The sequence below is a fragment of the Sinohyriopsis cumingii genome, chromosome 5, assembly GCF_028554795.1.
Source record: "Sinohyriopsis cumingii isolate HCF-2022 chromosome 5, ASM2855479v2, whole genome shotgun sequence".
NCBI lineage: Eukaryota > Metazoa > Mollusca > Bivalvia > Unionida > Unionidae > Sinohyriopsis > Sinohyriopsis cumingii.
The window spans coordinates 134,167,772-134,195,684 of record NC_142965.1 but is presented as its reverse complement, the minus strand read 5'-3'; the positions used below and the strand labels follow the sequence as shown (position 1 = coordinate 134,195,684).

Sequence of the window (27,913 nt, the reverse complement as noted above, 5' to 3'; positions counted from 1 at the left end):
AGATATAATGACTGCCTCCACGTCATTTTTAACACTAAATCATTTACAATGTCATCGACTTTTCGATTAGTATATTTGGGAATATTTGCAGTTGTAAGTCGATGCTTACGCTATTGTAAAGGAATAACTCGTTTTTAGCAGAAGTGTTCATCAAACCTTCATGGTGCTGCAGTTACGTCGCTGTTGACGCGGAGTTACCACTGATGTACGTCACATAAATTTTACGTCAATTTCTTGACGGTTCAGGTTTTAGAATTAGAATTTATCTGAAGATAAATTAATTATAATAGGTGTAGTAGCATTTTCCGGTGATCTTTCCCACTCAGTGTTAGAAAAATGGACAGATAGGCGGAGAAGGTCAGAGGAAATTTGGACTTGGACGATTAGACTAACATTCTCCGCCATTTCTGTAATTTATTGAACATCAGCCTCAGGCTTTTTTTTTGTCACCAGTAATGTCAGATATTCTAAGGCTAAATACAAATGTGGCGGAGAACAGCTTGTTGTTCCAGTTACAGGTGTGAAAGAAAATAATCAGGAAGAGTTGCTACCTGTGATTGCACAACAATTTGGATTAGTTCATTTTCTTCCATGGCAACAGATATAACTCGTGATAGCAAACCCTGATTTTGGGTTTGTATAGAGTATTGGAGTGGTAAGCATACTTGTCTTTGAATTCTTAGAGGCTCTATTATAATAAGCATGGAACTAGCCCACCAGCATTTATTTTTAAATCACTCGATTGTGTAAGACCCAGTCTCCATCAGTTTGTTACCACACCTCCTAAACATGGAATAATAACAGTAACAAAAGGTTGTAGTTGCCTTGCTAGGAAGATACCATTTACATGATGGATTTTGGATTAAGACTAGGTTACAGTCTCTGCATGGATGTTAACCAAGGGGCTATATGGAAGAGGATAGGAATTTGTATGGAGATCTGCAATGATAATGTGCCTTCCAACTGTCTACAGCTTGCCCATGTATTAACTAGCAGAACAAAGGGGGTGATTTTGGTGTTTATCATCCTTGGTCCCTAGGAGGTGTTCACAAGTAAAAATTTTCAAAAATTGTAGTTATGGTGACATTTTTTACAATATTTTGAAACCATTTTGAACCAAAATTTAAACATGCAGCCATAGCACGATGACCAGTAATTTTCTTACCACAGTTTCTGGAGTAGAGACAATTTGACAGTTTCTATTTGAGCAAGCTTTGTGTAAATAGGAATTTTGGTGAATTAACAAACAAAAAATAAAACAGTGAAAAGACATTATTATTAACAAGCATAGCATATTTTAATGTCATAAAGCAATTATGTAAGCAATTTGTCATACAGGAGATAATGAACATTTTATGTAATATAACAAAAAACTACAAATTATTATATTTTATATGTTCTGAATTAACATAGTTTGCTTTTTAAAAAAAGATCTTTTTTTGCATGTCATTTGAATCTCCATATAGTCTTCTCCCCATTTTGGAATTTCATGACAAAATTAGAAAATATTCTTTTAAAAAACTTGGATCAGGAATATGGCTAGGAAGATTTCTGTGTGCTCATTGTATGTTTAATGGATTTGGGGTTACAGACCATGGGTAAAGGTTGGTTGGGTGGATTGGGACAAGGAAGGGTGAATTGGTAATAAAATGCATAAGATGGTTGCTATTCTTTTAAACCATTGTAGTAACTTTTTTTGTGGTTCAAGTATTTCATCTTCAAAACCTCCTCAGCCACAAATCTGCAAACATTATTATAAAATACTGTCACATGTGGAATCAAGATAAAATAAGTGAATTTACTTTCTGATGATCCAGTCATATTTTCCAGTAATTTTAGGTGATCAGTGTCTTTACTTGGCTGATGAAAAATTTGATACTTACACGTATCCTTATGTGTTCATTTAATTTAAAATCTTTAAACACAACCGATGTTAATGGTTGGTTTATTTTTCTGAATATTATCTGAGCAATTTGTTTAGTGATTTCAAGGTTAACGTGATAGGTTTACGGTCCCCTTAAAAAGTATGTTTCCGGTCAGCCAACCATCCTGTTTTTTGTTGCCCACCCTAGCACTTTTTTCCACAGGGTAAAGAAAAGATAATTAAAAAAAAGAAATTCCCGAAATTGATTTGTGCATCTAACTGAGCTAGTTTAGCCCAATACTTGAAGCACTCGGTACGTTATATATACTAATCATTATATGCTGGGTTTTTTTAAACAAAAATATTAAAACTACCTACCTACCTATCTATCTATCCCAATTTTAGAACCAATGCAATAGGAAACACATCTTTTTTTGCCTAATGAGGTAAAGTGATAATACATTTTTTATGCAGTAAATATCATTAGTGAAAAAGGTAGTGCACGTTTTTCATGGCTTCAGATATGTTACTCTTCTGCTATGGAAGTAGTATAAGAATGGTTTATTGCATCTTTATTACCTGTGATGTGTTAGAGCACAGACTTTTATATTTCATGCACTAAATTACAGTGAATGGAAGACTGGCCTGCCCAGTAATATCAGGCATTGAATTGGTAGCAGGAGCTACAGGGGCAAGGTGAGCCCAACAGGTATGAAGAGCGAATTTTTTATGTTATTGCACTGAACAACAAATTACATGTATTAATGATATTACTTTTCTTCAGGACCTCCCCATGATATATTTTGCACCTTGGGAGCAAAAGACTATGGGTTTGCCTATATGTTGAAGTATAGTTAGGTTTAACAAAACCCCTATCTTTGAATTAAAGTGAAAAGATAAATTGATAAGAATTGAAGAAATTGTTTTATAATTAGGATTACTAGGTCAAATATAATTTGGGATAAGTACTATAGGTGAGGTTGTATATATGAAAATTCTGTTTTCTTGTTGTTGTTTTCTTTTTCCATTAACTTTATATTTTGGAAAGATGAAAATATTATGTTGGGCAATAAAATGTAGGTCTTTTCTTCTTATGATTTTCATGTCCAGAGATGATGAGAGGTGGTAAAAATCCTAATTCTAGGACAAGTTATTTTGTCTGAATCAAAGTTAAATTTGAATACTGTTTTCTGTTTTTAGTGACAGAAAAACCATGTGTCTCAGCCTACTACCTTGGATGTAGTTTCACTTACCAGGCAAGTTGCCCAGAGGAATGGGACAAGTTTTGAGGATTCTGCAGGAGCATGAATTTAACAGCAGATCTTTAGAGAACAGGACTTTGGTAGCAAAATTCCCAGACTTATCAAAACTTCCACCAGAATTGGGATTGAGCATACTTGCCAACCTTAATGCTACAGACCTGTGTTTAGCTGGATGTGTCTGGAATGACTTGGCCAATGATGAAATTCTATGGCAGAGGTAAAATATGGGTAGAGATTTTCTTGGGTGGTTGAGAAATGGACAAGGCCCCATCATTTAGAAAGATCAGTTAAGAAACAAGTCTTGACTATTGTTAAAAGTCTAAGTCCAGTAGCAAAGAACATACACCTCTCCCTCGAAAACTCGCACACAACGGGGTCCACAAACATAGACCGCACTATGAGTGAGGCGCAAGTTACAGAGGGACCGTTGAGAAAACCGGGGGGGGGGGCGGCATTAGGGAACTGTGCTGTTTATTGACTGAATCCTCATTTTACAATCATGTCGATACTGAGTTTTAATAACGTGCTTTTTCTAATGAAGTTGTTCATTATTCTGTTTAAATAACATTTATTTTCAAAATGTCTAACATATGACAGATCGTTCCAACTGGTTCGAACAACCATCACATGTACGCAAAAAAAATCTGTATTACATCACGGCTTTTTGTTTTCTTGATGAGGGGGCGCTCACCAGTTATTATGTACTTTTGAGAGAGTGACTTATGTAAGGTGAAGTTGTTTGCATTTAAAACATGCACATTGGAGAGAATGTTGGCATACCTCTATGCTACATTAACGTAATGTGGATGATATTTCTTTGGATATTGTACTTTTGGAAATTGTACATGATTAAAGCACACTGCTAACTAAAATGACTGCTCCTTTGTGCTAAAAAATCAGCCTGAATTAGTCTAAAGTACACTATCCATAGCAGCTATTATTATAGGGAAAATGAATTTTGCCAGACTAGACAATACCAGCTTCTGAAAGTGCAATGAATGAATTACCAAATATATAAAATGTGAAGAAAGGTTATTGGCTCATGAAGTGAAAATGACCAAGTGGAGCTTGCACTTTTTTGAAAGGTGCACAACTGGAGTAAGGCCAAGCGGTATACTCTATAACTCATATTGCACCCATCAATCATACACCAAAATAAAGATATTAAAGGTTCTTTGAATTACACCTAAGATATACAAGGTTATTTTTAAATAGCCAGTATAACCAGTGAGGAAGGCCAGGGAAATTCTTTTTCTTTAAAATTCTAACCCTATGCAAAATACGAAACTGTAGAGCGCCACCGGAGTCTAGTTCCTGTAGTGGTGTTTAATATTATCCTGCCAAATCGGGAGTCCGCAGAGCAGTTGATACACCACCAAACAAGATTTCTTTTTTTTTCAGAAACACGCGACACTTATTTTGTGAGACAATCGTCTGCGTTGAAACTCAGTTTTTGTATTTTTCAATTTTGATGTTGTGATTTCATTGGAAGTAATAATGAAACTTCTTATCATCCTTGAGGATAACTCTAAGTGCCAGTTTAAGAATTCTCTGAAACTTGCTTGCCCACAGTGATCTTATCTGTGAAATCAAGCACTTTATTTTACAAAGTATTCATATAACAAGCGAAACATCAGAGTTTCTGTTACCAGTTTTGATCGCGATTTTCTTCCAGTTCAACAAATAGGGATCAATTTTTTGGGTCTTTTCTGGTATAAAAAATGAGAGCCACACCTGACCCCGCGTTATAAGCATGTTCACAAGTTATGGAGGGAGTGGTATAGATCCAGATTTGCTGGCATATTGTGCCCTAGCCGATCAGGATCTGTGTTAATTGTTCTACTGATTACTCCTAACAAATTGCAGAGGTCCAGATTTGTGAGGGTATTATTTGAAGGCAGATTGGACTGTGTAGTTGGACTGAACTTACATGCAATTATTTACTGTATATTACTTGCGAATTTAGCTAAATTTGAAACATTGTAGTTTGAGCTTGGGGCTTATTTACATTGTGATTTGTGCCTTTTTTCTTCTTTTTTTTCCACACAAAGACCTCTTCATAAAAATATCCGGACAAGCCAACAGCACAGTATAGTTGTTGTTGTTGTAGGGTTTAATGCCATTTTTCAGCACAAGAGAGGCCATGCATGGCGGCCAGTATTAATGGTGGAGGAAGCACCTGGGAAAACTCCGGAAAGAACCACCGACCCACGAAAAGCTATCTGCAAGCTTTTTCACATACCCACATTGGCCAGACCCAAGACTTGAACCCACACAGACAGAGGTGAGATGGCAGTTGACTTGTAACAGTGGGTGCTTTAAACTACACGGCCACTTTGGGCCACTACTTTGCATAGTCTAGAATTAGCGTTCTGTATGATTTTTGACCTACACTTTGAATGAGGCATGTAGTGGATTAAAATTGTGATGATACATCAAGCTACATTGCTATACATTGCTAAACTACCATGTTTTGTATAGGTAAGACTTCATCTGTATTTTGGTTGTTACTGTCTGTTAGTCTGGTCATGGAGCACAAAATTATACATGGTATCCTGAAATTACACAGTAATCAGTCAAACACATCATTGAATCTTGGCTAATAGTCGATCATTATCACATAAGCCTGAATCCGGTTTTATGCTCAATAAGCAGGCAAAAATCATTGTTCTTTGACTATTTTAGCATTAAATGTAAGGTAGATGGTGAAACTGATAATTCATTAGCAGTATGTGATAGATGCTTCAATAGCACATACTATTAAGTGGGGGGGAGCTACTAGTAATTTTGCCACACATGCTTGATATCAGTTTCCTTTAAAGGTGTTGTTGTTGTTGTAGGGTTTAATGCCATTTTTCAGCACATGATAGGCTATGCATGGCAGCGTGTATTAATGGTGGAGGAAGAACCCAGGAAAACCCCGGAAAGAACCACCGACCCACGAGAAGCTACTGGCAAGCTTTCTCACATACCCACATTGGCTGAATCCGAGACTCGAACCCACGCAGACGGAGGTGAGATGGCAGTGATCCATAACGGAGAGCGCTTTAGACCACTTAGCCACTCGGGGCCCCCTTAAAGGGTGAAACATTATAACAATATAAGTACAAAATGCCGGATATGGTATATTGCAATATGAGTATGGAAATATCATTTTTTTCTTCTTCTTCTTTTTGGCAATATGCACCCCTAGTTTCCTCAGGCAACCTATGGCACGGCATCTATACGCTGTCCAGGTTTCACATGCATACAGCAGGGTTGGTAACACATTGGTTTTGTAGATAATCAGTTTTGTTTGTAGATCGATGCCTTTGTACTTGCATACGTATAGTCTGTCTTTCAACACTAGCTTTAGCAATTCTGGTATTGGTTTTTTCATCAATGTGTGCTGCATGTGACATTGTATTGCTGAGATTGATAAACTTTTCTACTTCCAGGAGGTTTTTTTTTTGTTTTTAGTGTGATGGTATGCTTTACATAAGTCATTCCTTGTGCAGGTATGTACATTACCTCTGACTGATTGTGAGATTGAAATTTTCACAAGTTGAAGAGAAATAGTCCATGCAGTTATTATTTTTGCAGAAGGAGTGGTCTTTCAAGACAGGGTCTACTGTACTTCGGTACTGTACTTCTGAAAAAAGAGTTGTTGAACAGGTGTACTTAGAATGTACACACCAAAATGCATTATGTCTGTACTGAAATGAGTTGATGAAACAATGCATCATTTGTATACTGAAAAGAGTTGGTAAAACTTTAAATGGTTTTGAAAGCTATCCTAATTACAAAGATATGCTGTTTTGGAGATTTAAATTGATAACAGTGCAACAACTCCATTAAAATTCAAACCATAAGGATTAAGCATTTAAAAGGCTTATCAAACATTAGGCACAATTCACATTACCAAATGGCATCCAATTTTGTACAAGGATTGCAGTCACATAGTGGTTACAGGAAGTGTGAATAGATGGACAGATGGAGGGATGAAAAAAGTGACTACTAAAGGGTTCTAATAAAAAAAAAACATTCCACGTTGGTGAAGAAGGCGCAAGAGTCAAAAAGATAGATATTGGGTATCACAAGATTTTTGATGCTTTAAAACCAAAAAAAAACAAAATTTGATTACTGCATTTCTAGTGAAACAGTAGAAAACTATTCAACTAAAAGATAGAATGCCTCCAACAATAGCCTGCATAATACAAAAAAATTTGTGATCAAAGTGCAAGGGTAAACGTTAAAATCTGTCAAATTTTGACATGAAAATACAAATGTGATAATTTAAAACCTGACCTAGGAGCGAAACTATGGATTTCCATACCACCTTATATAAAGTCAGTTGAATCATGCCAAACTTTATAAAAGCTTAGTTGGCATCTACAGAAACAAGATGTGTATGATTTCGTTTAATTCACTACTACTACTCTTTAAAACATTGTTATCATGTACTCACCTATAATTTATTACACATATTTGCTATGAATATTTTATGTGCTCATCCTTAAATCCTTGTGCATGTTTTATTGTAGCAATAGATCAGTTGTCTAGTTTTTAACAGCTTTTGTTGTCTTAAGACACCTCAGCTTGTAAAAATATTTATACAAATGTAACTGCAGAAGGCCTCATGGAAGATTGGTCAATTGACTAAATGAGTTTCTTCTTTAAAATAAAGTAGTCATTATTATTTGTATTATTATAATATTATTATTATTATTATCATAACACATGTTTGGTCTAAACAGATAGTACTTCTCTGTCTGTTTTGGGACTAGACAAATTGTGCCTTCTTATGTAACCCATGTGTTTATTCCAGACAAGTGATTCCCAGCCTTCTGGAATAAGATAACCCCTTCTTGACTTCCAAATATGTTGCTTACCCTGCACATGCTAATGGTTGTACTTTTAAGGCCATGAAGCTTTGTGAATTTTTGGACCAATTGGAATAACACTGTGGCCCAGAGGTTGTGCACCACTGATCTAGACAAATTGTGCCTTTCATCATAATCCTGAACGTGGAATGAAGATTCTGTGCATGTTTTTCATATTTCTTGTGCATATATCCTACACTTTAGTCTTACCTGTAAGATAATTACACAGCTTTATAAATACAATGTGTGTTTTTACTTTTATATTTCAGTCTGTGTCACAGTTCATGGGGATATGTCAATATTTATTCAAGGATTAGAAATATACCAAACTTTTCCTTTAAAAAATTGTATATGATCCTGGACGAGGCAACATTAACATTCAATGCAGACCCTTTTCAGGTGAGACTACATGCTATTGTAATTGCACATCTTTGTGTAACGATGTGTAACGATGCGTAACGATGTGTATTTTTCTTCCGTTTCCTAACTTAAAAGAATTAAAACTTTGAAAGTCATTCATTTAGGAAAATCTTTAGCTCTGTTTGACATGAACCTTCTGCTGCATAACTTAAAAGTCATTTTTGAGATTAACTAACGATGCTTTTTGATCGTTAGAAAATGTTTCGCACACGAGATTGAGGGTGCTGTCTTCAAGGTCATGGCTCTATTCTACATTTTCCATCACACTTTGTCAATAACTTTAGTCATTTTCCATCACACTTTGCCAATATTGTTTCAGTCATTTTCCATCACTCTGTGCTGTGCCAATAACATTTTAGTCATTTTCCATCACACTTTGCCAATAACATTAGTCATTTTACATCAAACTTTGCCAGTAACATTTCAGTCATTTTCCATCACAGTTTGCCGTCATTTTCCATCACACTTTGCCAGTAACATTACAGTCATTTTCCATCACACTTTGCCAATAACATTACAGTCTTTTTCCATCACACTTTGCCAGTAACATTACAGTCATTTTCCATCACAGTTTGCCATTAACATTTCAGTCATTTTCCATCAGTTTGCCAATAACATTACAGTCATTTTCCATCACACTTTGACAATAACATTAGTCTTTTTCCATCACACTTTGACAGTAACATTAGTCATTTTCCATCACAGTTTGTCATTAACATTTCAGTCATTTTCCATCACAGTTTGCCAATAACATTAGTCATTTTCCATCACACTTTGCCAGTAACATTACAGTCATTTTCCATCACACTTTGCCAGTAACATTACAGTCATTTTCCATCACACTTTGCCAGAAACATTACAGTCAGTTACAGAAAACCATGGGGGTGGGTGGGTCAGGAAACTGGGCTGTTTAATGACTGAATCCTCGTTTTACAATCATGTTGATAATAATTGTTAATAATTTGCTTTTTCTAATGAAGTTGTTTGTTATTCTGCATAAATAGCATTTTATTTTCAAGATGTGAAAGTTCGTTCCAACTGGTTTCAACAACCATCATGTGTACGCAAAAACATCTGTTTATTACATCACTGCTTTTTGTAGTTTTTTATTAGTCTGGTTCCCGGAATGGTATTTAATATTATACTACCATGTTGTGAGTCAGAGTAAGCGGGAACTAGACTAACTGTTGAGACACCACCAAACGAAATTCTTTTTTTAAAAAAATAAACGACATTTACTTTGTGAGACAATCTTTTACATTGAAGCTAAAGTTTTGTATTGTTCAATTAGTACAATATTGATGTTGTGATTTCATTGAAAGTAATGGTGAAACTTCTTATCATCCTTTAGGATATCTCTTAGTGCTAGTTCAGGAATTCTGAAACTTATTTGCCCATAATGATCTGTATCTGTGAAATCAAGCTCTTTATTTTACGAAGTATTCATTTTGCTTGTCTGCCTTGTTATCTTTGAACATAGTTATGAAAGAGTCGGTTAATTTAAGGTAGTTTATGTTACATACACAATATCATTTATAAGTGTTCAATTGATCAAATGAAGTGAGTTCACCCAACATAAAGCCAGGGCTGCTAGATTTTAAGTTTGTAGGATATTCGTGCCTTTTAACTTTTCTTTTATACCACCTCTTTTATTTGATTCAAAAGACATAATTAACGTGGTAATACAAAGGAGGCCTGCTTTTAATTCAGTGCAACAGGACAACAAATACTTCTGAAGTCAGTTATCAAAACATGGTCAGCACTTAATTACTATAGGCTTTCAGAGATATGCTTGCAGATATGGCCGTTACGGTAGATTAACACATTTTATGTTTAAATACACATTGCATTTATGATGATTATACTTAAGAGGAACTGAAAGACCGAATTAAAAGACAAATTTCACTGAATCAGAATTATTTAATTGGCATTTAAATAGTACTGTACTGCCTATACAGTGCATAAGTGACATTTACATTGATCAAAATTTCCTTGAATATTTTTGATTATGGTGTACTAAGAATGTTGTTTGGAAAAAAAATGTAACCAATTATATGACATCTTATTAAAAGTTTATTATTTCAAAATATTGATTAAAATTTCCATGTCATATCTACCGTTTTTGACTGTAAAACAAGCAACTTATCAACGTTTCATTTACCAATTTTCATCGTGATTTTTTTCACGTTCAAGAAATAGGGATCAGTTGTGGGTGGGTACATTTTCTGGTTTTTAAAAAATGGGATCCATGCCTCACCCCACGTTATAAGCAGGTTCACGAGTTATCAGGGCATGTGTTATCAAGGGAGTGGTGTATCTCATCAGTAGCAGGTGTATTGTGTACCATGTTTGGATGCTATCCTCATGCATATTGACAATTCGCTTTTTCTTGAATTTTCAATTCCAATTCAACTCAATAATTTTAGAACCATTTTAGATGAATGTATGAAATTTGGTATAACCATATATTGTCACTAAAGGGTGCGGTTCCTGCTTTCATTGTCAAGGTCACAAATGAATATTTTAGATTTCAGTCATATCTGCCCCTCTGCTTTCTAACTTAAGAGCTCTTTATATAAAAGGTTGAATCTTGATACACTTAAATATTATCACAAGAAAATATGTGTTGCAAATCGCATATTTGAGGTCATATGCCTACATTCTGGTTACTGGTAAATATTTTATGGTTTCTTTTGTTTATGCTTTATATCATAGAGACTGTTTGAGCTACAGAGATGAATTATGAACACATCTGTTCAGTTTCATGGCAATAAGTGTATATTGTTTAAACTTCAGTCATTGTCACTGATCCTTTTTTTATATCCCTTTTCTGCACTTTTTGCCTAATATGCTTGGACACGAGACCATACAAATTGGCTACTAATACCTTGCAAATCCTGCCCACCCACCCCCATAACACTTTTAGTTCAAAAGGAGCTTAAAGTTATCTGCCCACCTTTTTGGCAGTCAGGCAGAGTGACCTCCCCTTAGTACAGGGATTGGTGCCAGATTACATGAATATTCCAGGTACTGTTTTAACTTGTGCCAAATAGTACCTCACAGAAATCCTGTACCAACTTTTTGGAACCTCTGCACTTACATTATAGAGACTTCAAAGGAAAGCATACACATTCTATATTTCTAACTTTCCTTTCTTCGTATGACAACAAAGTTGTGCCTTTACAGTTAAGTCACTTTGCCATGACTTGATTGTATTTATGTACTTTCATGGGTTGTCTATACAGCTTCACAATAGTTTTGGCAATGCTTTTTGTTTATATGTGTATGCAAGTCTGCAGTGGGCTATAGAAAGCTCTTAACGTGTGTATAATTTCCGTTGTGACTGGATGCTTACAGATGTACAGTTCATGTAACACCCTCATGTATCAGTCTTACCAGCAACAGTACCTCAAAACACTTCTGGCATACGATGTCCATCTTGGGTCCTCTGTTTTCAAATAATGTTTCTTCACTTTCCCTCAAGCCTCTGCCACCCAAGAGACTCAACTTAATGATATGTTTTTGACAGTTTGGGACAGAGTGCTTCATCAGTTAACGAGTTCCACGCATTTTTTTTACATGTATTAAATCACAAATGCAACTTTTTATCCTTTTTCAGTTTGAATACTCTTAGGTTGATTTGCGTTGTCGTGACCATGGGAATAACCTTTTATATCCAATTTTTTGACAATCCTCAATATACGGACCATAGCTTACATCCTTTCACCATGAATCTCAATGGAATAAATGAGTGCATGTTCATAGGAGGATCCACTTCATAACATAGAGGTACAGCATCCTATAGCCATAATAGCAACTGTGTGCTTACACAAGGTGCTTAAATGCTCTCTACCCCCACCTTACAGACCTATGGCCCAAGGTATACTCACAACCTCCACCTGTTCTCCTGCATAGTGATCAGGTTGACAGAATTCGCTCTAAGCCACCATCCCTCTCAATCTCAGCTCTAGTGGAGGGATTTACAAAGTAACCAACAAGGTCTCAGGGACATCCCTGGAGTAAATGTCACTGGGAAACAGTACACCAACACCTAAGTGAAGGAATCAGAAGGGAGGTCCATCATTTCCACAAGACCATCCCTATCTCAATGACATACAGAGCCCACATCTACCCTTATCTAAGATCCCAGTAGGAAGAAGACTCCAATCTTCTTGGCTGATTGGAGAAGATTAGTGGATCCAACAGTACTTCCGAGGGACTCATTATCACATTTAGTGAACAGTTCTTTCAGCTACAATGTGGCACTTGTCCGAGGTTGGCTAATGTATTGGCAAACTCATTTTTCAGCAAGCAGGAATTCATACAAATGGAACAGCCTTTTCATCCCTCAGTTTCACATGATACATATTCAGTGGGATCAACCAATGAGGGACATTAGTAACAATGTGGAATGCCAACAGTCCCAACCTTTGTCACACCAATTCTGGGTCCCAATAGCCTGGATAATTGCTGTTACCTATACATTGGAATGGCCAAATATATGTACCATCTAACACCTTGGATTCAGAATGTGATACAGGAACCAAAAGTATCTGAGGGTCTCTTAATCCTGATTACTCTGCGAAAATAGGAAATACAGGACCAACCGGGTCAATATAGGAATGTAATGGAATATAACCTATGGTTTACACCAAAGTACTCTATTACAATTATAACATCCATACCACAATAGCTAACTTTCTTGGCTCTTTGAAGAGAGACAGTTAGCACCCATCACAGTTAAAGACACCATCCATGATTAGTAGCACATTATGCCAACATAGAAGAGAGGATATTGCATGAATCAAAGACCTGTCTGATCCTCTGTTTGTTTGGATTTCAACTGGCCAGTGGTACTGGACCCTTACCCATGTGCACTTTTCATGGGGATTAACCTGTCCGTAATAGACACTAATTGAACTGCTCTAAAGAGCTTAATTAGTTCACCTATCATACAAGTCTTGCCTCCTCACTACTTTGGCATTTGGCAGGCAAACTCAGCAGTACATTTCTTGGTGGACCCATCTATTTGTAAGTTCAACCTGATGGATAAATATCATTCATAGGTCACCTTTCGAGGTTGTTTGGCAGCTTCACACCTTCCGCTGGATTTGCGGGAGGGAATTTCCTTCTTGAAGCCACTCCCTGAAAGATGGAGTCTTCTCCATTCGGGTTATCTAGATGCTGTCTCACATACCTTAGGGGACCAGGGTAAGGGGATGTATCTCCCTCCACCTCTTTCCTATTCTCCTAAGGTATTATGAGTGGATAACGTACTCAAAGAAGAAACTAATTTTTTCAAGTAAAATGTGTTTCTTCGCAAATACCTGCCCAATGCTAATACACATACACCCTACCAGCCTCCTGATAGTAACATCCATAGAGAAAGTGTGCCTTCTGCTCTAGTGGTAACTGAGATATTCTTGGGATTTGATGTGAATCTCTGTACCAAGGGGAGATCACTCTGCCCAACCACCACCTAGGTGGGCAGATAACTTAGTTTCTGTGTAGCTAAATGTATTATCTGGCAGGGCTGTATTTGCAAGGTAGTAGTAGTTCTGCCAAAGTATTATGATTTTGTAAATATTCATGAAGAAACATTTTACTTTAAAAACTGTTTCTGTGTTGGCCAAATAACTTTACAGCTTTGTCATAATGGTCATAGATTATATTATTATAAACTTTTGTGATCTCACTGAGTTAGACTTGGAATAAAATTTCACTCAAGTTGTTTGCTTATCATTATTCTTACAGGGAGAAGCATATCTCTTGGATCATGATCTTGTAGAGAACAACCCATCTGAAATTGCAAAGTTTCTTCACATGTCCAAACTGCTGAAAGCTGACAAAAAGCGAGAATATCTTAATGCAAGGTGAGGAATGCCAGTTGCATTTAGTTTCATCTTACAAAACTGATTTCATCATTAACTTGTTACTTAGCATGCTAAGTACTCATTTAGGTTTTTTAAAAAGAATCTTTAATCAACAATAAGGCTGCAATGTTTACATACATAAATGGCTTTGTTTAAGTATTTACAGAATTGGTAGACATGCAGATGATTATGCACGTGGCTAACAGTGACACAGAAACTATCCAGGGAAATATTACTCTTCTTAAAAGAACTGTTAAATAGGAGTTTTGGGGTCCATTTTTGTTGTAAAGTATGTATGATTTGCACATAGAATGTGTCGTTTCAAGGAAAAAGTCAAAGTTAGTGAGCATTGGCTATATTACTCACTACACAACAAGTTGATTTACTGATACACATTACACAACAACAAGTTGATTTACTGATACACATTACACAACAGGTTGATTTAATGATACCCATTACACCACAGGTTGATTTACTGATACACATTACACAGCAAGTTGATTTGCTGATATACATTGCACAACAGGTTGATTTACTGATACACATTACACCACAGGTTGATTTACTGATACACATTACACAGCAAGTTGATTTACTGATATACATTACACAACAGGTTGATTTACTGATACACATTACACCACAGGTTGATTTACTGATACACATTACACAGCAAGTTGATTTACTGATACACATTACACCACAGGTTGATTTACTGATACACTTTGCACAACATATACTGATAATGCTGATACCCATTACACAACAGTTTAATTTACTGATAAACATTACACAGCAAAATGATTTTCTGATACCCATTACACAACAGGTTGATTTACTGATACACATTACACAACAAGTTGATTTACTGATACACATTGCACAACAGGTTGATTTACTGATACACATTGCACAACAGGTTGATTTACTGATACCCATTACACAACAGGTTGATTTACTGATACACATTACACAATAGGTTGATTTACTGATACACATTACACAACAGGTTGATTTACTGATACACATTACATGACAAGTTGATTTACTGATACACATTACAATAGGTTGATTTACTGATACACATTACACAACAAGTTGATTTACTGATACCCATTACACAACAGGTTCATTTACTGATAATGCTGATACCCATTACACAACAGTTTGATTTACTGATACACATTACACAACAAGTTGATTTACTGATACACATTACACAACAGGTTGATTTACTGATACACATTACACAGAAAGCTGATTTACTGATACACATTACACAAAAGGTTGATTTACTGAAATACATTACACGACAAGTTGATTTACTGATACACATTGCACAACAGGTTGATTTACTGATACACATTACGTGACAAGTTGATTTACTGATACACATTACAACAGGTTGATTTACTGATACACATTACACAACAAGTTGATTTACTGATACCCATTACACAACAGGTTCATTTACTGATAATGCTGATACCCATTACACAACAGTTTGATTTACTGATACACATTACACAACAAGTTGATTTACTGATACACATTACACAACAGGTTGACTTACTGATACACATTACACAGAAAGCTGATTTACTGATACACATTACACAACAGGTTGATTTACTGAAATACATTACACGACAAGTTGATTTACTGATACACATTGCACAACATGTTGATTTACTGTACACATTACATGACAAGTTGATTCACTGATATACATTACACAACAGGTTGATTTACTGATACACATTACACAACAAGTTGATTTACTGATACACATTACACAGCAATTTGATTTACTGATACACATTACACGACAAGTTGATTTACTGATACACATTACACAACAGGTTGATTTACTGATACACATTACACAGAAAGCTGATTTACTGATACACATTACACAACAGGTTGATTTACTGAAATACATTACACGACAAGTTGATTTACTGATACACATTGCACAACAGGTTGATTTACTGTACACATTACATGACAAGTTGATTTACTGATATACATTACACAGCAGGTTGATTTACTGATACACATTACACGACAGGTTGATTTACTGATACACTTGCACAACAGGTTGATTTACTGATACACATTACACAACAGGTTGATTTACTGATACACTTGCACAACAGGTTGATTTACTGTTACACATTACACAACAGGTTGATTTACTGAAATACATTACACGACAAGTTGATTTACTGATACACATTGCACAACAGGTTGATTTACTGTACACATTACATGACAAGTTGATTTACTGATACACATTGCACAACAGGTTGATTTACTGATACACATTACACGACAGGTTGATTTACTGATACACTTGCACAACAGGTTGATTTACTGATACACATTACACAACAGGTTGATTTACTGATACACTTGCACAACAGGTTGATTTACTGATACACATTGCACAGCAGGTTCATTTACTGATACACATTACACAACAGGTTGATTTACTGATACACATTACACGACAATTTGATTTACTGATACACATTACATGACAAGTTGATTTACTGATACACATTACATGACAAGTTGATTTACTGATACACATTACACAACAAGTTGATTTACTGATACACATTACACAACAAGTTGATTTACTGATACACATTACACAACATGTTGATTTACTGATGCACATTGCACAACAGGTTGACTTACTGATACACATTACACGACAAGTTGATTTACTGATACACATTACATGACAAGTTGATTTACTGATACACATTACACAACAATTTGATTTACTGATACATATTACACAACAGTTTGATTTACTGATACACATTACACAGCAAGTTGATTTACTGATACACATTACATCACAGTTTGATTTACGGATACACATTACACAGCAAGTTGATTTACTGATACCCATTACACAACAGGTTGATTTACTGATACACATTACACAGCAGGTTGATTTACTGATACCCATTACACAACAGGTTGATTTAGTGATACACATTACACAACAGGTTCATTTACTGATAATGCTGATACACATTACACAACAGTTTGATTTACTGATACACATTACACAGCAAGTTGATTTACTGATACACATTACACAACAGGTTCATTTACTGATAATGTTGATACACATTACACAACAGTTTGATTTACTGATAATGTTGATAAAATTTTATTTATTTAAACTACATGATTGACCTTTGAGGAACATTTATTAACAGAATCTTTGATTAGGTACATTTTATTTTAAAGAAACATTGTATTCAGTTTTTAAGCCGCCATATAGTTTCTTAGTCATTATACATCCAACAAATACATCCATTGTGCATGTCCTCACAATATGTCCTATAACATTATCTATTTGTTTTGTCATGTATGTAGTAGTAGTCCTAGGAATTTTTTGTACCTAAATTGTCAAATATATTCAGCAAAGATATCTTTCCTACTGAATTCTGTTACAATAAGTGGTAAAAGATGTACGGCAATAAAACAGTCACAAGTTGAGCAAGGTATGGCATGCATATTATATTAGCAGTGAACTCTTGAATAAGCCTAACATGTTGATGGGGGGGAGAGTTGAGTTTCTAGCCACTTGGATTAAAGCACATAGCTATTGTAAGCCATGTACACATTTAGAAAGTTTGGTAAACATTGCAGCCTTAACATTAATTCTCCAGTTGATTCACTTTGATGAAGAGCAATATTTTTCTAGTGTATAGAAGTGGGATTTTGTTTGTTGAGTTGGCCTTTACAGAAAGTCAAATTAGCGATCACTTTGACATCTGTGTGCTTGTTCATATGTTCATCCACTTACAAGAACACAAGAACAGCCTGTTTTTGTATGGATTGCCATGAACTCAACTAGCCATACAGTTTTTTTGGATTGTCATGTACACAAGTAGCCCCCCAGTTTCTGATGTATTGCCATGAAAACGTTGGTAGATTTTTATGGTCGTCACCTGTAGAGTGACATATTGTCAAATCACTTTGTTATCACATGTTTATTTTTGTTTAAGTTATTGCCTTTTTTTTATGGCAGTGTACTCAACAATCTCGTGACTGGCTAGCCCTGGTCTTTGAAGGATTGTCATGAAACTTGGTCATCGCCTAAAGATGCACATATTGACAAGTCACTTTGCTCTTGTCATTTTGTTGTTATTGCCCTTTTATCTTCACAGTGTGAGACAGTCTTGTTATTGGTCCCTGTCTGAAGCTGCACATATTAACAAATTACTTTCCTTCAGAATTTTTAATATAATTTTTGCTCTTTTTAGCCCACCTAGCCAAAGGGCCAAGTGAGCCTATGGTGTGGCCATATATCTGTCACAAGACAATCCCATTTGCTTGTTACCACCATGTAGACCATATTTTTTATCTGATTTTCATCAAACCTGGAATATAGATTTATCTCATCAACATTTCAGAGGTGTTCAGATTTGACCAAGATCTATTTATCTTAATGATAAGCTCTTGTGACAGAATGTTAGAGCTTCTGTTCCCTCTGATCTGATTGTGTTAGAACTTTTAATATATATATATATACTTTCATCTTTAAAATCTGGGACAGATTCATTAATGAACTGATTTATGCATATCAAATGAGGTGATTTTGTATCTGATTGGCTTAGTTTGTTACTGCTCTGGAATTTGTATTTCTGATCTTACTTTGCTGAAACTTGGAATATATGTTTATACCATCAAGATCTTTGATAATGAATGAGATACACATACACTGGTGTGGAGATTTTGCATCTGATTGTCTGATTGGCTGAACTTGTTACTGTTCTGAAGACACATTTATGATCCAATTTAGATGGTACTGTAATATGGGCTTATATAATCAAGTTCTTGGATGATTTTGGATAATGATTGATATTGATTCATATTAATATGATTTTTATTGTATCTGATTGGCTGAGCTTGTTTACCTCTAAAAGCCATATTACTGATCTGTTTTGGTATGATAACTGGTATCATCAAGATCTCATTTGAGTTCATTTGTCATCCATGTGTATTGGTGAGGTGATCATGCATCAAATTGCCTCACCTCATGAATGTTACAATCCATTTTTCACACCAGATTTTGATAGATTTTGTATGCAAGTGTATATAATCAAGATCTTCGTGAGTGACTCCACACATATTTATGAGGTGACCTTGCGTATGATTGGTTGGGCCTGTGAAACTTTGTACATATTAATGAGGTGACCTTGCATGTGATTGGTTGGGCCTGTGAAATATTGTACATATTAATGAGATGACTTTGCATATGATTGGTTGGGCCTGTGTAACTTACATATCATAGTCATCTTCTAAAGATGTACATGTTAATAGATCTTTGTGTCGCCTTGATATTTGTAAGAATTATTGACTTTCAAGTGGAGGCAGTGTAATGTAACTCCTCCCCCAGTTTTTAGTGGATTGCTGTTAAACTTGCTACACATTATTGTCATCAGAAGATATGCATGTTGACCACTCATTAGTCTGGCTCATTTTTCAGAAGTTGTGTAATTCCTTGTACTATAGATTCATTTCTGTCATAGGGTAAGAAGGGGATGCAGGAGAGGCACTAGTATATTTCCATGAAAAATTGATCACCATTCCTCTTGTTATTTTTGCATTTACTTAACTGTGTCAGTTTGTCAATTACAAGTAATGTCAGTTTGCAAGTACAAGTAATTTGGTCTGTTTGTCAAGTACAAGTAATATGGTCAGTTTGTCAAGTACAGGGAATGTGGTCAATTTGTACAGTACAAGTAAAGTGGTCAGTTGGTCAAGTACAAGTAATGTGGTCGATTTGTACAGTACAAGTAAAGTGGTCAGTTGGTCAAGTACAAGTAATGTGGTCTGTTTGTCAAGTACAAGTAATATACCATTAGTCAGTTTATCAAGTACAGGGAACGTGGTTGATTTGTCCAGTACAAGTAAATTGGTCAGTTGGTCAAGTATGAGTAATGTGGTCAGTTTGTCAAATACAAGTTGGTCGTCAGTCATGTTTATTTAGTATGGATACAGCTTTTACGTGTAAAACACTAACATGCTATTGTGAATCTTTATACTGATGAAACCTTTCATAAGTTAGATTTCCAGCATGACACATCATCATTTAGAAGAGTTATGTCCCATTCCTAGTACACATTTTCCAGTAACCTTCTTCTGTTTAATGCCTATCAGGGAAAATTGTTGAGAGTGGGGTCCTATGTAATGCACCCATCTCAACTGGTTCCAGTGTACTATTGGATATAAAGCCATGTAACTTTGTTCATGGATGCATCTTGTTTGGTAAAATTCTGGTTGCCAAAGGTAGGTCAGTTTGACCCCGATTTTACTCTTTAGTTGTTTGTTTCTCTGGTATAATGACCGTAGAATCATAGGAAGTGATGTGTCAATGACTGTTTTTGGATACAGCTCCTTTCACCAAAAGTAGGTTTCTGTGACCTACTTTGTGCTTCTTTAGCCACTATCAGTTAGTGTTATGCAGCTTACAGGGGCTGTAATTTGTGGTAGCCTGCTAGCCCTGTGGCTAGTAAATTTCCTATTGGAGTTTCATAATTTTAATAGCCCTATGGTTTGTAAATGTCCTGTTGGACTTGGGAGTTCTCATAATTTTAATAGTCCTGTGGTTAGTAAATTCCCTGTTGGAGTTCTCATAATTTTAATAGTCCTGTGGCTAATAAAGTTTCATTTGTCACTAGTCAGCATTTATTTACACTCAGGTAATTTTTGAAAATCTGAATTATTGGATGATGTCGAAATCCTTATGGAGCTAATTGCACAAAAATCCCATAGATTAAATTGCTCCCCTCTAGTGGGTTAGAACAACTAGGATTTGACCCATCATACTTCAGAAGGATGCCCAGTAAATCTGTACTCATTTTCTTATTTTTATAAGGTAAAGTTGTATGTCAGAGACTGCCAGTCTGAGTTTTATCTAATCTCATTTTAGATATAAATGTCAGTATCTAAAATGGCGTCAGAAAGGTCAGTGGAGCCTTGGACTAAAAGACTGTAAAACATACTTAATGCCCTTGTCAGATTGCCATTATTCTTGTAGTGCCAGTGTTAACAGAATCCATATTATTGATTAACTATTCCGTTTTAAAGGATTAGGGGTCATGGATACACATATTTTGTTCTAAGGTTTATGTTGTTTGTATATCTACTACAAAAACCTGCTTCTCACTTGCTTTTAATGAAGCATTGGATGCTGCCTTATATCATCATTATGTGGAGTTACGATACATATTGATTAGAGTGAATGAGAATTTTTCTTTTATTCTTGTTAGGTTATTTGTTTTCTTCTGGATGTTGGGGCTCTTAAAATGTTTGCTTATTCATCTTTTGGTTAAATTTTAGGCCCGACTTACTGGGAACATGAACTTGGGACAAGTTTAACACCATTCTACCAAGAGTATATCATTTTGACATATATCTCAATTCCTTTTCTTAGGTATATAAGCATCCATGGTTGATTCTTTGGAAATTTTATGGAATCTTGTTTAGTTTATGGTTTCTTGCTAAATAAATACTCTAATTATAAAATCTAAAGGAAGGGCTGGACAGGCAGACCATTGTCAGCTTTGTGTTGTAATCAGCAATCCATGTCTCTTGAGAGCATGACAAAGGTTTCCATAATTTGCATTGGAAATAATGAGGCAGTTAAGTAATATAAATGAGATTAGGGACATGTTGCCATTTGAGTAGATAAATAAGAAGGTAAAAAGTCTGGCTTTTGGATAATGCCAGTTGGCATCATGCTGTGTCTGTATTTTATTCCATTAGATACAAGTAGTAAAAGTTCCTCAGCTGTACAGGAACTTACACCTCCATTATAAACATGCATGGTCCTTTTATTTTCCAGGCGTGAGGTTTTAGATGAACTCGTGAAGCTGCAGAACTTCCAAAATCAGTTTCTTCCAAATGCCTTGCGGAAATTCTTTGGTCAGGTGTCTGCTCCCACAGAACGTGGAGACTATCTCTCTGACATGATAGAAAAATTTTCTGAACGATTTTGCAAATGTAATCCTGCATTGGGTTTAAATAAGGGTGAGTATTTGGTGGGAATGTACTCGTATTGAAGGAAGCTATCATAGGTTACTTAATTATGAATTGCACTTGTTTGAGCATTGAGGAACTCTTACTAAAGAAATTGCTGTGGAATTTGGCATTCTGAACATTTTGTAAATAATGTTCTGAAGAATTGACCTTTTTAAGTTCTGCCATTTTCACTTGTTCTTTTCTGTTCTGATATTTTTCTTTACACATGGGGTTCAGAACTGCCAACAACATTATGTACCAGTCCGTGACATAGCTAGAATGAAAATTTGATGAATTAATGTACAAGACGTGGTGTGGGAGATAAATAAAATGTTGCATGTATATACTACCTCCCAATTATGTAACACTCAAGATTAAGAATGTCCTTTGTATGATGAAGGTGAATTATTGCTGTGTAAACACATTAATTAGAGGCTCGATGTTTGGCCTAGGTGAATTATTGCTGTGTAAACACATTAATTAGAGGCTCTTTGCTTGATGAAGGTGAATTATATCTTTGTAAGCACATTAACATCTATAAAGATATTGGTTTCTGAAACTTTAATTCTTTTTTGTTAGTGGGGCTGGTATTTAGGGTAATGTCAGTTAATAAAGAACATCGAAGACAAAAATATCTGGAGCCTTAACACAACCGTGTTATATCTGAATTCATATTCTGACAAAGCATAGTTTAGTGGGTTCTTTTATGCTTTATTCTTGTTCATGGAAATGAATTGAATATTTGCACTGACATCCATCTCTACTCATATTTTCTCATTAGATGTTACCAATTCCAGCTAATGCATATGATTTTGTAATGGAATTATGTGTGCTCTTTTCATGAAACCTATTCTAGAAATGAATTTGTTGATGATTGATACATTTAATAATTACCATGCAAGAATAACGGTAACAAAAGAGGTCAATAATTTCGAAAAGAACACACAGGGAAGATTTATAACCCAGAAGCTTTACTATCAGGGAAAAAAATCTGACCTCCTACTCCGAAGAATGCACAGAAGTTTCCAAACTATGCATTATCCATAAACTTTTTAAGATTTAGTCAGACTAAATGCAATGTGTTTTATGTCCATTGCAGATACTGTTTTTGTGCTGTGTTTCTCGCTGATCATGCTGTCTGTTGATCTAACAAGCCCGCATGTCAAGAACAAGATGTCCAAAAGAGAGTTTATCAAGAACACAAAGAGAGCAGCAAGAGACGTGTCAGATGACCTTGCAGGTCATCTCTATGACAACATATATCTTGTTGGTCACATTGCACCTGCTGTGGCTTGACACTGGCCTAGGGGAGTTAACTGCAGCAGATCTATATGTAAACATTGGTGAAAACTTTTGTGTATCCAGTGAAACAAATTTAATTTTTTTAAAAGACTGAATAAGGAGAGATTAGATATCCAACCCTCTGCCTATTCTAAACATCATCAAGTTACAAATTTAAGGGGAAAAAACAAAGTTTTTTTTGTAAAATTCCACTTTGATGAACACTTTGTAAATCAAATTTGTCAGATATTCTATGTCTGTCTCAGACGGCAGAGAAAGATGGGAAAATTTACTCTTTAGATGACAGAGAAAGATGAAAAAATGTACTCTGGTATCGGTAACAGTGAACTGCTTTGTGGGTTACACTTCCCTGATTCTTTGTTTGAAAAAGTCCATTGTGGCTGTCAAGTAAAGGTTATTAATCATATTGTTTCAAACTGAATCACTTGCATAATGATTAGCTCTGTGTCACTACTTCGTGATTTTTTAATTAAAAAAATTGGCATTAAATGCTATGGATAAATGCACATTGAAAATAAAATGAAGCTTTTGTTCTTGGCAAAGGAAATGATAGCATTAGTTTGAAACAGATATACTGCATCCAAGTAGTCAAAACTGAAGCAAGAAGAGTCAAAAGAAATCCTAAAATATAGTGATGTCACCGCTACTTGTACTAACCCTTATGTAGAGCAAAACTGGTTGCTGGAAAGGGTTTACTCTGCTCTATCCATCTCAAATTTAAGAGCCACAAAAATCAATTAAACATTGAAATGCAAATTTGTACAGAAGATATGTGTAAGTATTTTATGATGATAAAATTATACATGTAAGATGCAGCTATAAATGATGTGTAAAAATTATGTTTATCTTATTGACTAACATATCAAATCAGGGAGATATTAGTTCTTTTATGAATATATTAGTGTATTTAATTACACTATTGTAAGGTTGAAAATACGTCTGATAGACAAGACATAATTGCAAATTATTTTCATTTCAGCAAGGTTATCAATAAATAGTTTAAAAGGGGATATTTTTTACAAGTTGTATTAATCCACCTAACAAGAAAACATTTTCATCTATAACTGCGGACAGGTGTGGTAATTTATTAATATTAATATTTGATAAATAAGAACTTTCAGAATATTTGAGGTAACATAGGTCAGATGGTGTCATCAGGATTTTGTTTTGTCCTGAAAGCTTTGATACAGATGTCCAAATCTTGCAAAGTCACACCTGCATTGGTTTGGAGAAATACACTACAGCCTTCTTTTATCGAAGTCACTTAGTTCATTTTCATTGACTGTGTACTGTTAATATTTATGCATTTCCTTCAGTTTATATTTTTGTTTATCCAAGCTGTGATATCATTGGGCAAATAATGTACTTGAATTTCTTTTTGTTGTGAATTTGTTTGATATTTTTATATGATATGTGTATAAGAATGTTTTTGTGGGAAAGTTGAAAGTTGAGTAGTACACATAATTGGTATGTACTTTAATTTTTATGAGAGTTTATTGCTATACTAATATTCCTGTATAAACAGTCTAATAATAGAAATACATACACCAAATCTTGACACGGCAGACATTATAATTCTTTTCACAGAAAGAAATTGTGAAGGATCTAATACTAAACAAAATGTATAAAAACAGTTGACGATGTTGTGGCATAAAAGTTATTCCTACCGGTGAAGGAAAGTTAGTTGGCAAAATCAATGATGTTTTTTTGGGGCCAATGCCAGGCATAGTTAAATACCACCTGAATGTAACTTTGTTTCAGGTATGGAACCAGTCTCAAAAAAAAATCAGAAAATTTTCCATGCATACATTGGGCATGTGTAAAGTGTGCAATATAGCCAGTAACTGAAAACATCCACAACATTTTCAAAATCATGATAACATGTCAGAAAAGATTATTAACTACTATCTTCATTTACTAACTTGAAAATTGTTATTTTATGTACATGAATATATCTATTGTGTCAATATACAGGTACTTTGTTATATCTTTTGATACCCTTTCATCTTGTATAAAACTATTTTTGAAGGACAGGTCTGAAAGTGCGTTGGGATCTCTAATAAGTTCTTGAGCAAGACTCGTCAGTTTTGGGTCAATGCACAAATGTAAGCCATGTTCCACAATGAACAGATCAAAGCTTCTTGACAAGATTTTCGATCTTGAATGTGAATTTTGCTGTCAAGGCCTTTTCTGATGGAGTATTAATTGTGTTTGGCACATTATGAGGCAGCTTGTACACCACTAGAAGCTTGATCTTTTAAATCTTATCTTTTCTGCCTTTCTATTTTAGTATGGTTAAGAAACGTTTTTTTGCCAATTGATCCATAATTAATTTTGAATTTGCAGCTTATGCACTTTGCAAGTCCAGGTTCTTCCAATTTCCAAATATATTCTGAAATAAACCCCTTATTGTCCTCTTTTTATTAACCAGCTCCATTTGAAATGCTTTTTTTTTACTGACTGGTCAAATTAAGTGATCATACAGTTCCTCTTTCAACAAATTTAAATTCCGCTGAAGCCATGAAATTGTTTCTAAAGATCTGGAGTGTGTGGGACATAACTTGAACCTGCGACAAAATGCACAAAAAATAAATGATTTCCCACTCAAATTATATCCAGGAAAAAATATTCAGAGTTTTTTTTAAAGAAATGGAAAAAGTCCCCAGAAATTTTACACAGAAAAAAAATTAAAAAAAGCCTGCATTAAAAAAACAACAACCAGAATTCCAACTCAAACCAGAAAGGTTCCATCCCTGGTTATTACTCATAGTTACGTCTTTTGAATACTTTAAATTTTACAGAAGAAATGGTTGCTTTGATCTAATCATTATCAAGGCTGTGTTGGCACATGGCAAGACATCAGTACAATTTTTCTGGTGGTGTTGTCATCGAGATCAAGATTCAATATATTTTTCTCAGGTGTGATAACGTAGTCCTAGAAACCTTGTGCAATTAATAAATTGAAGCCACTATTATCTTTTGACCTGAATCCTTTCCCAAAATAAAGAGAAATTGTATGTTAGCATGTATTTTCAGATATAATGGAGCTTTTGTAGCTCAGTGGTTATAATGACAGACTCGAGACCAGAAGGGTTCTGATTTGAATTCTGCTATAGGTTCTGCCAGACTGTTACCTTGGTGTGCCCAGAGCATGGCATCCCTCAAAAATGTACCCTTGATATGTTGCTGTGCAATAAAACACCACACCAATCCAATCAAACATAACTGAATAATGTTTCTTCATGAAGATTGTGTTTTGTTGAAATTGTATATAATTTTTTTAAACTGAAAAGTATTCGTTATTGGCCATAATTTTTATTTATCAAAAATATATAGTTTTAGTCATTGGGGCAATTATGCAACGCATCACATAAAAATCACACTCTGAGACGTCACTCTTTTTAAATGCACATACTAATGTGTTGTAAAGTGAAACTTGTCTCTAAAGGACAATAAGAGGAACTGTTCTTTGTGGACAGTGTCCTTTCAGTTATATATTAGAACTAAGGAAGATAGTGTATGTGGTGTCTTCCTGAGCAGGTGGCCCCTACATTTAAATGTTTGCTAAGAGAGGTTGTACCTAATTTCACAGGCACGTCAAGTGCTATCTTGAGCCTAGGCAAACTGATATTGTTCAAACATGGGGTGAATGTTGTGCGTTTGAAAGCAAGGGGAGTTAAGTGTGTATGATACTTTTCCTTGATGGAATGACTGGCATAATAGTATGGACATTATCCAATTCTTGTTACTGTTACAAATATAATTTGTACCCTTTTTATCTATGCAACATTGGAATAAATCATTCCTAGTAACATAGACTGATTTTTTTGTTTGTTTATAAATTTGAAACAATCATATGCAGAAAACTATAACTTAAAATATTGCATGTAACTGTTTGTATAAGGCATCATCACTAACCAACTTGATATGTACATATAGCCTGAGTAGTACTATCAAACTTGATATGTACATATAGCCTGAGCAGTGATCTCAAACTTGTTAAGTACATACAGCCAGAGCAGTACTGTCAAACTTGATATGTACATATAGCCTGAGCAGTACTATCAAACTTGATATGTACATATAGCCTGAGCAGTACTATCCAACTTGATATGTACATACAGCCTGAGTGGTGATCTCAAACTTGATATGTACATATAGCCTGAGCAGTGATCTCAAACTTGATATGCACATATAGCCTGAGCAGTGATCTCAAACTTGATATGCACATATAGCCTGAGCAGTGATCTCAAACTTGATATGTACATA

At 35.0% G+C, this 27,913-nt stretch overlaps 1 protein-coding gene across 4 annotated transcripts; it reads left to right on the top strand.

Moving 5' to 3' along the window:
- LOC149800274 (F-box only protein 8-like) lies at positions 1-27,460 on the top strand. Of its 4 annotated transcripts, none has more exons than XM_089959855.1 (7): positions 1-205; positions 2,494-2,573; positions 3,065-3,343; positions 8,258-8,387; positions 14,163-14,281; positions 22,167-22,351; positions 23,442-27,460. In XM_089959855.1, exons 3-7 carry the CDS (start codon positions 3,138-3,140, stop codon positions 23,636-23,638), a joined length of 837 nt encoding a protein of 278 aa, XP_089815981.1. In that variant the 5' UTR covers positions 1-205; positions 2,494-2,573; positions 3,065-3,137; the 3' UTR covers positions 23,639-27,460. The 4 variants fall into 4 exon arrangements, with proteins under 4 accessions (XP_089815981.1, XP_089815980.1, XP_089815982.1 ...); XM_089959856.1 differs by lacking the exon at positions 1-205 and adding an exon at positions 214-655; XM_089959854.1 differs by lacking the exon at positions 2,494-2,573.
- The last annotated feature ends 453 nt before the right edge of the window (positions 27,461-27,913 follow it).